Source organism: Pogona vitticeps, chromosome 8 (genome assembly GCF_051106095.1).
Source record: "Pogona vitticeps strain Pit_001003342236 chromosome 8, PviZW2.1, whole genome shotgun sequence".
NCBI lineage: Eukaryota > Metazoa > Chordata > Lepidosauria > Squamata > Agamidae > Pogona > Pogona vitticeps.
Window position 1 is genome coordinate 695,700 of NC_135790.1, and position 10,912 is coordinate 706,611.

Here is a 10,912-nt window from a genome sequence, read left to right on the forward strand (position 1 = left end):
ATGGATCTTCCAGGGTGCTGTCAAGTTGCCCCCAGCTTAGGGCGACCCTATGGGTGACCCGATCCCCGGGATGCCCTGTCCTTAACAGCACTTGTAAACCCAAGCCTGTGGCTTCCTTGAGGGAGCGAGTCCATCTCGTGTTTGGTCTTCCTCTTCTCCATCATAACCGGCAGTGGCAAGAGGGAGGCTTTCCGGATTTCCTCTCTGGGAAGCCAGTGGGTTCTCAGTCCAGTGCTGGCCATTCTTGGTAACTTTCTCGCCTCCTGGATTGTAGCTGCCGGTACTTCCTCTCCCGATGCAGCTTATAAGGACTTGCCCCTGTCTTGTTTATGAAAGTAAAACATAAAAGGAACGGATCCACAAACTGAGGCAGGGCTTTCCAACTTTTTTTCCTGCATACATTTTTCTTACAATCATAATTCACAAAGCTCTGTTCTACCACCAGCCCAAGGTCAATATAATGAAATAAAACACCTTATATGGCTAACATACTATCCGTTAGCCTTTTTAGGGTCTCGGTTTGGGGAGATCCGCCTCTGAGGTTTTATAGTCTCACTGGTATTTATACCAAAGGCACCACCAGCACAGAGTCCCCGTGGAAAGGAGTTCTCGAGTGCATTTGGTGAGTAACCACACAAGGATGTTTGCTTGCATTAACCCTTGTAGGAGTGGGAAGGAGGCCACCCTGTCTGAGGACAATCAGAGGGATGGCCCCAGAGGCAGCAGTGAAGAGGCTTAGCAGCATCTCGCTGTTTAGCCAGGTTTAGGTTGCATCTCTAAATTGCTCCTTAGATGAGTCTTCCTGGGGAGTGGACTTCTAGAGACTGAGAAAGGATCCGCGATGTTCTGTGTTTGCCTTAAATTTCCTTCTGCAAATGATACTTGGAGGAAATCTCTGGGAGATCCACCTATAAGCCCGGCCATTTAATTACAGCGCTTGCTTCTTCTTCTGTTTTCTTGTTTGCATTTTCTGCGCTGTGTGTGTGTGTGTGTGTGTGTGTGTGTGTGTGTGTGTGTGTGTGTGTGTGTGTGTGTGTGTGTGTGTGTGTGTGTGTGTGTGTGTGTGTGTGTGTGTGTGCGCGCGCGCGCGCTGTTGTAGTGTACAGGTATTAGCTCCAAGTGGCGTGAGGCGTGCCCCACCTATGCGTGTCTCCCTGTTTCTAATGAATGGGAACATGGTGCCTTTCTTGTCTAGATTTATGGTATGATGGTGCACAGATGCACAGGCTTAAGCTTTGTTGCTCTTCCCATGGAGGGAAAACAATGGGAGAGGAACTGGCCATCGTCCTCCTCCCTCCCGATGTCCTGACACCACTGTGCCTGCTGAAATCAGCAGCCGCCCGTTCTGAAGGGCTGCTCGCCTTCCTGTATCTTAATGCTGCGCGAAGCAGCCCAGTGTGCTGAGATGTGCAGGAAAAATGTGGGGAGGGGCCTTGGGGAGGCAGGGGCCGGGAAGATTACTTCCATTTTTGGCCAAAGTCTGGGTTGTACCTCATGTTCCTGTTTACTCTCACCCATTCTGGAGACGCACGCCAGACGGAGGCTCTGATTCACGCCTGCAGTTTTTGGTTTGGCTCTAGGGTGTGTGTTGCTGATGTACCCGCTGAGAGATTTAAATTTTCCAGAGGGCAGATCAGGGGAATTTTGTGTTAACAGGAAGGGGGCGGGAAGGAAAAAAAGGAAAAACCGAAAGTTGCCTCTTACATGAAGGGGGATTAGAATCAGACCGGAGGGACGTCCAGAATGATTTTGATCCTGCTGTGTTTCTGCTGTTCCACCCAGAGAGTACAGTACTTCATTTTAGGCAAAGAGGTGCTAGGGCTAAAATCTGTCTGGAAGCATCCTCCTCTGATCCAGAAGCCTTTCCTTTCCTTTCTGAGGCATGAAATCTCTCTGTGGTTCAGCATTAAACAGAATCCATTCTGCCTCCGTCCGGACCTGCTTTTCTTGTGTCAAAATCAAGTCTTGGCCTCTGGGGAAGACGCTGAGCCAGTGGGAGCCCGGGTGCAAATTACGCCGTGCATGACAAGCAAATATAGCCTCCTTCCTCCAGTAAAGATTTAGAACATCATCGTCTGGAAATCCGCAGATGATTTGAAATGGTATTGCTGGTACGGCCTCTTCAGATACAGTTTTATGTCTGGCCTCCATAAAAGGTTTAAATCCAACTGGGATTGAAATCAGAACAGATCATTTCTGGGTGAAACGATTCATTTTGAAATATTTTTTCCTATCTGGGTGTGTGTGTGTTGTGTGTGTGTGTGTGTGCATGGGGGGGTAGTTTCATGGTAGCTGTTGTAACTGTGAACACGACTGCTCTACAGATTGACATTTTGCTGCATCAAAACCACATTTTGCAGCCGATTGGTTGTTCCCTCTCACACTGATTTTTTTTAACCTGGAATGATCAGCTGTAACAGCCTGTACTTTTCCTTTCTCACGTCCTGGCCAAGTCATCTTGCTTCCTTCAAGAAATGTTTATGTGTGCTATGGTTTCTTCACCTTTGTTAATTCACTTTAGTACTTTGTTGAGTCAGAAAGCTCTTCGTGTTCTCTTCCACCTTTTCTGCAGTAGCTTGTGCTAAAGTCTAGGATCCCAGAGTATGCAGTAGCTTTTTCTTAAAAAAAATTAAAATTAAAACCTCAAATGTCAAACCTTGATTGGGGACACGGTTTAGACCAGCAATTATCCATGAAGCCTGTTGGACCAAGCCACAGGCTGGGTGAGGGATGGGGCCCCAAGGGAAACGCTTTGGGATCGCCACCTTGGCATGGGATTTGAAAAGGGGAAATACGTGGTATTGGGCTGGCAAGTGCCAGCCTGGGAAGAATTTTTATACCGGACAGAGCCGGTCAGATCACACAGTCAGGCCAGGCAGGGTCAGACCCACAGCCGGTTTCCAGCAAAGGCCACGGAGATGCCACGGGGAAGCGTGCCGTGGGGGGCCCCCTCTCCTGCTCCTGCCTATTCCAGTCGGTATCTGGTATTCAGAGACAGGCTGGCTTTGCGCACGGGGGGGGGGGGCTCTGTCTATGTTTATAGCTGTCTATCTCTTATGTTTTGAACCTGCTTTTCTTCTGGTGAGCAGAAGGGGGTGGGCATGGCCTTCCTCCCCCTCCAGCTGTGGGGTAGATCAGGGCGAGACTGTGTCGGTCGTTCCCCCCCCCCCAAGTCAGTTTCAGGGCTCAGCGGAGGAGCCATGGAGCGGGGGGGGGGGGAGAGAGCATTTTCCTTTCTATGATGGCCCAGGCTCCTTCCCCCCCCTCGCACATAGGGGAGGGTTTGGAGGGTTAAGGGTGTGTGGCGATGCAGCGGGGGGGGGGGGGAGCCTTCCCTTCTCTGTCCTGATGGCTGAACGGCCCTGCCCTTTCTGGCCTCCCGTCTTCCAGATCCCTCGCCTCCTGGCACAACCTCCTGTCTCAGCATGTGTGAAGAGGAGACCACCGCTCTCGTGTGTGACAATGGCTCCGGGCTCTGTAAGGCCGGGTTTGCTGGTGATGACGCTCCCCGGGCTGTGTTCCCCTCCATCGTGGGTCGCCCACGCCACCAGGTTTGTATCGCAGGTCCCTCCGGGGTGCTTGTTGGGCGGGGAGGGGGGGGATGTAGACAAACGCAGGGCAGGCATCCCGATCCAACGCAAAGGAAGGGCACCAGAAGCCCAGACGGCAGACGGCTCGGTCGAGGCCCCGAGGTGGGCAGGCGAGTCTGGAGAGGCTCTCCCGGCTGGAGGCAGAGGCGCATTCAGGAAACACTGGTGTTGATGTTTAAAAGGATACAGTACAGTATTATGATTTTAGGCAGGAACTTGCCAAAACAACCAGCCCAAAGAAACATGAGATAGAAAACCAGACATTTGGTTGTTTTTTTTTAAAGAAAGGGTTACAATTCGTTACCAGTAAACGCAGGAAAGGAGAAGCAAGCAGAAAATGGTTACATGGAAATAAAATGTTCCAAAGCTCACTGTTTTGAAACAAGTGTTACACCGGTTTGTCCTGTTCAAGCTGGATAACAGAAAGAAATACATTGTTTCTTACACAAGACACTGCAAGAAAAAAAGAATGCCAGTTTCCACCGACTAAAGAAAATGAGCCCTGAAATTGGCCAATGTGGAGTCAGTTTCATCCCCACTGAGAACAGGGGTAGGTTTGAAAGGCCCTCCTTGCTTCCTTCCGGGGATTGGGGCCAGCCCCACAGGAGCAAAGGGACTCGCCAGTCGGCCGCTTTGCAGAAGTCATTTGGGGAAAAGATCCGCTGCAGAATTTAGACAGTCAGGAGAAGTGGGTTTGGTACATATTGGAAAATCTCTTGGTGACACAAGAGAGCGTGTGTGCACTTAAGCCTTCTGGGAACATCCCCCCCCCTGTGGATCTGAGCAGGAGGAACTGGCTGAGGATCAAAGCCCAGGGTGGGGGCCCAACACACACGTCCTGGCCTTACACTTTCCTTCCGGAGTTTTCCCCCACAGCTCTGGCTCCGAGCCCGTCAGAGATGCAGAGGGAGCCTGGGCTCGGCTTCCTGATGACCCCCTCCCCCCAGGAAAGCCAGCTCACCTGCAAGGCGGGGGGGGGGGGGCAAGGGAAGTTTCCTTGAGCTACAGGGATGTCCCGTACCTCCCTACCTCTTCTTCGGGGAGCTCTGCTTCCAATGACAGGCTGACTGCATTACCCCCCCCCCCCCCCGGTCTGGCTTCCAGCTTGCGGCTGGACCAGCCACATCTCCCAGTCCCCATGGGTGTGATGTGTTGGCATGAATGCGTGTTGTGACTGTCTGTGGGAAGGATGCTGGAGATGTGTTGCTGGGTTCAAGGTGATGACGGCCGACGGGCTCAGCTGGTCTCTTTGCTCGTCCAGGATATGTGGGGGGGGGGGAGTGTGTGCGGGGAGGTGGGGGGGCAGCTTGGCTCCCAGACCATTCTAATTCTGCTGGGAGATCTCCGGGGGGGGGCACTGATGGGGCAGAAACGCTGGGCAGGTCCAGGGCATAAATGGCTCTTCATGCCACCCTCTGCCCTCACATAAAGGCAGGCATTTTGCTTGGTCACCGAATGACGTCCCGGCTCAGTTTCTTGGTGACTTCATAGCCATGGGTGAGATTGGAAGTCTTTCTCTCTCTCTCTCTCTCTCTCTCTCTCTCTCTCTGTGGTTCTCCTCTGGAGGTGTGCATTGCCCACACACCTTTCTGCTTCTGAGGTATGCCGGTCTGAATATTTTTTAAAAGGGTCTGGAAAGGCACTTAAATAAATTAATTTAGAAACATTGTCCCCTTCCTGCGCTCATAGATTTCAAGGCAATGAGGAACAGGCCAGGTCCTAAAGTGGCCGTGGAAGGAAAGGGAGGGATGTTTCCTATAAATGATTCATTTTTACATTTCGGTCTTGCCTTTCTTCCAAATTTGCTCAATTGTCCCAAAACCCTTTGCTGGCTTTCCTGCAGCCGGAGGTTGCAGCTGTTGTTGTGGTTGTTGCTTATATCCTCCTCCTCCTCCTCCGTTCTCCAGGGCGTGATGGTGGGGATGGGCCAGAAGGACAGCTACGTCGGGGATGAAGCCCAGAGCAAGAGAGGCATCCTGACCCTCAAGTACCCCATAGAGCACGGCATCATCACCAACTGGGATGATATGGAGAAGGTGCGGTGAGAGGGGATTCTGTCTCAGTGGGAGGCTGCAGTGGGGTCTTGGGTGCTTGTCTGAAAACACTAACCCCAAATACTGTATCGGTGGAACGGGGGAGACTCTGGAGCACAGAGCATTTTAGTTCTGCCGCTCACCTGAGCTGAGAAGGAAGGGGGGTTCAGGCAAAACCCGGGAGCCTCACTGCCAACCCTCTTGGGCTTCTTCCTTCCAGATATGGCACCATTCTTTCTACAACGAGTTGCGAGTGGCTCCCGAGGAACACCCCACCCTTCTGACAGAGGCCCCCCTGAACCCCAAGGCGAACCGGGAGAAGATGACGCAGGTAAGCCGGCCCGTCCAGATTCTGCTGCTGCTGCTGCTGCTGAGAGAAGGAGGAGTCGCTCCTACCTGCTGCCCTAGCAAAGAGGCTGCCCCTCAGTTTTGACGCCTGGGGACCAGCGTGGACCCCTGTGCACTTGGAGGCATCGGGGAAACCGCTAAGGCCATCAGGGAGGCACACCTTGGTGTTCAGCAAGACCTGGGAGAGCATGGCTGAGGGGACCTTGGCTGCCCACTGCAAAAAAGTGCTGGATGCTTTGGGGCGCCAGCCTGGAGCAGTCGGCCGGGGTGGGAGGAAGGCTGTACCCGTGGACATGTACAGGCAGCCCTGGCTTCAATTGAGGAGTTTCAGGGGGCATCCAAGACAAAAAAGATGTACTGTATATACCACTCAGAGGGAGCTGCCTGTTTCTTCACTCAAGGCCAGGGCAGTACCGTGTTATTGTGTGGCAGTTTTTCACTTTGATGAGGCTGGAGTGGGAATAAGTCCCTGAGCGCTGTGCCCTGTGTCGGAAAAGCCTTGGGACACCGTGATTAAACTGCAGTACTCCAGTGAAGACTCTGCTCACAACCTGAGTTTGATCCCTACAGGTTCAGGTAGCTGGCTTGAGTTTTGTGCAATTGAGCGCCCACATGGATGAGGGGCAGCAATGTGTGGCTTGTGCATAATTAAAATGTAAACTATTCAGAGGGTGCTTTAAGTGGGGGCAACATATTAGTGACACACTTTTGCTGTTTTGAGTGGTGTCTTGTGGGCTTTCTGTCTTGTGGGAAAAAAAGGTTGCTTGTCCAGCTTCAGGAAAATCGTTTTAGAGAAGGCTGCAGCATTTTACACCCTGCGCCTCTCTCTCTTTCCCCCTCCTAGATCATGTTTGAAACCTTCAACGTCCCTGCCATGTACGTTGCTATCCAAGCGGTGTTATCCCTCTATGCCTCCGGCCGTACCACCGGTGAGTGCTTGACTACCCTTGCTCTTTAGGAAGAAAGGCCACCCCTGGCCCACCGGAGGTGCCAAATGGTAGCCATTCTCTCTGGGGAGACCGTTCGGAAAGCAGCTGTGCCACCTGGCTCATGGGGCGCCTCTGTGCTGCACACCTCCTGCAGGAATATCGCCTGCTCCTTCCCTTCGGCTCACTAATCTTAGGAAGGAGGGAAAGCTAGCTGTCACTCAAGAGCCTGTCTATGTGTTCTGCCCATTGTATAAAGAGAGAGAGAGAGAGAGACACACACACACACACACACACACACACACACACACACACACACACACACACACACACACACACACACACACACACACACACACACACACACACACACACACACACACACACACACACACACACACACACACACACACACACACCATGCAGCAAGCGCTTGTTCCCCTCTTGGCCAGCTTTCTTGGCCCATCCTCAAGGGGGCTGCAGAATCTGCTCTCCGTGCTTTGCATGTGTCTCGTCTCAACGTGGTGAGACACGGTCTTCCCTTTTCCACTGCACGACGCTTCCTGGGACTCTTGAGCAGAAGCTCTTGGACAGTTACAACAGGATGAAACCAGAGCTATCGCTCATCCAGAGTCTTGCAGAAGTGCCTGTGACTGTCGGCTTTCAGCTGGCACAGAACGCCGTGTTTTGCGGGAGACGCTGCTGTCGGCAGTGGGTGGCAGTTTTTCCGAGGACAGGATAGGGGGAGGGCAGCTCTCTTGGATCGAACCCCTCCTCACCCAACAGAATATGTCCCTCTTGTCTCCCTAGGTATTGTTCTGGACTCCGGGGACGGCGTCACTCACAACGTGCCCATCTACGAAGGTTACGCCCTGCCCCACGCCATCATGCGCCTTGACCTGGCCGGCCGTGACCTCACGGACTACCTCATGAAGATTCTGACAGAGAGGGGCTACTCCTTTGTCACTACCGGTAAGGAAGGACTGGGACCCTCAGGCCGCTGGGGAAGAGCAGCCCCTTTTACTTGTCCCATAGTGTCAGGGAAGGGGCTGAGGCTTCCTCCCAAATTAACAAGGGACACGAGAGGTCCTTTCATGCATGCCTTGTTGAAACGATAGCCCCCCCCCCATGCTAGTTTCAAGAGAGCTTCCTGGCCCAGGGGTCTCCTTCCCTCCCTCCCTCCCTCTTCCTACCTACAGACTCTTGATTCTCTCCCCCCACACACACACCTGCCACTTCTGCCCCCTTCTCTCCCACCCACCCGGGAGGCTGCCTGCGGTGACCCCCGCCTCTGTCGCCCACAGCGGAGCGAGAAATTGTGCGGGACATCAAGGAGAAGCTGTGCTACGTGGCTCTGGACTTTGAGAACGAGATGGCCACGGCCGCCTCTTCCTCCTCCCTGGAAAAGAGCTACGAGCTGCCCGACGGCCAGGTCATCACCATCGGCAACGAGCGCTTCCGCTGCCCGGAGACCCTCTTCCAGCCCTCCTTCATCGGTGAGTCCTCGGCTCCTGCGGGGAGGGCTGGGTGCCGGGGGATCCGGGGGGGTCTGGGAGCCTGGAGGGTCCCTCAAGGAGCTCTCCTGTCCCATCCCGAGGGAACGTTTTCCTTTTGGAGGCTCACGATTCAACCCTGACACAACCTGATGCTCATGAATCCAACCTGGGAACTCATGGAAGGGAGGCAGCGACCACCCTTCTGTGAGATGGTTCCACACAAGGAGAGGAGAGAGGATCAAGGCAAATTTTAAATTAAATCCTGAAATGGGGCTAGCTCTTCAGCTAGCTTAAAAAAAACCCATAACAAGCCCCGAAGGCCAAGGGCAACTGCTTTGGTCCATCCTCGCTGGGCTTTCCTGCTTGCTGTCGAACAAACACGGGAAGCCCCCCCCCCCCAGGAGAGGCAGAACCGGCAAGGGGCTCTGAGGAAGGCTGGATCTGGCCAAGGCTATGGTCAGGACCTCCTTTCCCCTCCCTCATGGATTGGATCTCCTGGGTGGGGTCCAGACCTGGGAAATCCTCCATGTGGTGGAAGCCCTTCTGCAGCCTCTCCCCGTGGCTTTCCAGATTTGATTTGTTTTTCCTCTTTGCAAAAGAATCTTGTCAAGGAGGGAAGACTGTGGACCGGTAGATGCAGGGATCTAAATTGGAGAGGATTCGCTGAAAGGGTCCCCCCCCCCACTGAGCTTGTGCCATTTCCCGCAGGCATGGAATCCGCCGGCATCCACGAGACCACGTACAACTCCATCATGAAGTGCGACATCGACATCCGGAAAGACCTCTATGCCAACAACGTCCTTTCCGGAGGAACCACCATGTACCCGGGCATTGCGGACAGGATGCAGAAGGAAATCACCGCCTTGGCGCCCAGCACCATGAAAATAAAGGCAAGTCTGGTCCATCTGGGGCGGGCAGCCCTCCTCTGAGCCCAGCTGCCACCTGGTGCCACAGAAAACGTTGGGAGTGGAAGGCCCTTGTGAGAACATGGGGGCACCCGCAGCCTGCTTGGGGGGGTGGAGAGGGAGGGGAGGAGATAGTCCATGGGTAGAGGGGATGATCCCTCTTCCGAAAACCCAGCAACAGAACAGCTTTTGAGCTTATGATTTCCTGGATCATGCCCCTTTGGTATGAACTCTGGAAGTGGTTTATTTTAATAACTTCCAGACGCAGCCACTCAGATCATACGAATGGAGCAGTTGTTAGCATTTCAGCTCCTATAACAAAGAGCCTTTCTGTAGCACCCTGAAGGCAAGCAAGTCTTATTGGGCTTTCGGGGGGGGGGGGGAGGGGGAAGCTGCACTCGGTGGCATTATTATGGCAGAAGTTCACGGATCAAGCTGTCCTTTCAAAGCCCACCTCCACCTCTGACTCAAGCCTTCTGCCAGAGACTGGCTGAGGATGCCCTGGCGGCAGCACCATTCCCCCCCCCCCCCACAGGCAGTGTTAGGATGATTAAGGTCTTCCCTGGGAGTGAGTGGCCAGGAAGGATGTGGGCAAAGGATGATTAGGGTCTTCCCTGGGAGTGAGTGGCCAGGAAGGATGTGGGCAAAGGGCATGTGTGTGTGTGTGTGTGTGTGTGTGTGTGTGTGTGTGTGTGTTTGTGTGTGTGTGTGTGTGTATCTCCCTTCCAACGGCTGACTCTCTTTGGCAAATGTTTTGGCAGATCATTGCTCCTCCCGAGCGCAAATACTCCGTCTGGATCGGAGGCTCCATCCTGGCCTCCCTCTCCACCTTCCAGCAGATGTGGATCAGCAAGCCAGAGTACGACGAAGCCGGCCCGTCGATTGTGCACCGGAAGTGCTTCTAAAGAGCCTGGCTGGCCTCTCGCGCCGCACGGAGCACCTCGTCCTTCTTCTCTCTCTGCATTTCTTTCTCATCCTTCAATAAGCATTAAAAACATTTTTCAAGCCAGCCTGCTCTGCGGCCCTTTTGTGCCTTGGTTTTTAACCCTCCAGCCTAGCTCCTCTCTGACTTTACTGGAAGTGCCACGGCAGGAATGGATTTCTCTGAAGGGGGTGGTCAGAGAAAGTGGAAGCGGGGGCTGGTGGTGGTGGTGGTGGTGGGGAAATGGGTGTCCCATCAAAGAAACCTCTCTTGCAAAAGGGGAACCGGTGAGGTCTGTGGCAGGAGAAGCACAAGGCAAGGCCTTGACTGACTTGTAAAGGTGGCTCGACCTCTGTGAAGGCACAAGCGGCTGTGGAAACACACACACACACACGGGGTGGTGGTGGTGGCCCTCTCAGCCTTTCAGGCGCCCCGAGCCCTGTTTGCTGTTCTGGCTCAGGGTTCGGGGGGGGGGAGAGAGGGCACTCGGAGGGAGCAAGGGCAGTCCTGCAGGTTTAGAAAGGGCATCCCCAGGGCTCCCACTGCCGGGCCTGAGGTGGGCTGGAAGGCGCAGCCGAACCAGACAACCTTCTCTACTACCACTTTTTAATCGGGCCCATTTCAGCTGAGCCCAAAGGGAGGGAGGGAAGGAGGGAGGGAAGGCCACTGGTCCTGGAAGCTCCTTCCCCTGG

At 53.9% G+C, this 10,912-nt stretch overlaps 1 protein-coding gene across 1 annotated transcript; it reads left to right on the plus strand.

Moving 5' to 3' along the window:
- The first annotated feature begins 502 nt into the window (after window positions 1–502).
- On the plus strand, window positions 503–10,307 carry ACTG2 (actin gamma 2, smooth muscle). The gene is made up of 9 exons (XM_020780121.3): window positions 503–622; window positions 3,391–3,551; window positions 5,498–5,626; window positions 5,844–5,954; window positions 6,816–6,900; window positions 7,708–7,869; window positions 8,202–8,393; window positions 9,102–9,283; window positions 10,060–10,307. The coding sequence occupies exons 2-9, from the start codon at window positions 3,426–3,428 to the stop codon at window positions 10,201–10,203; spliced, it is 1,131 nt and encodes a 376-aa protein (XP_020635780.1). The 5' UTR covers window positions 503–622; window positions 3,391–3,425; the 3' UTR covers window positions 10,204–10,307.
- The last annotated feature ends 605 nt before the right edge of the window (window positions 10,308–10,912 follow it).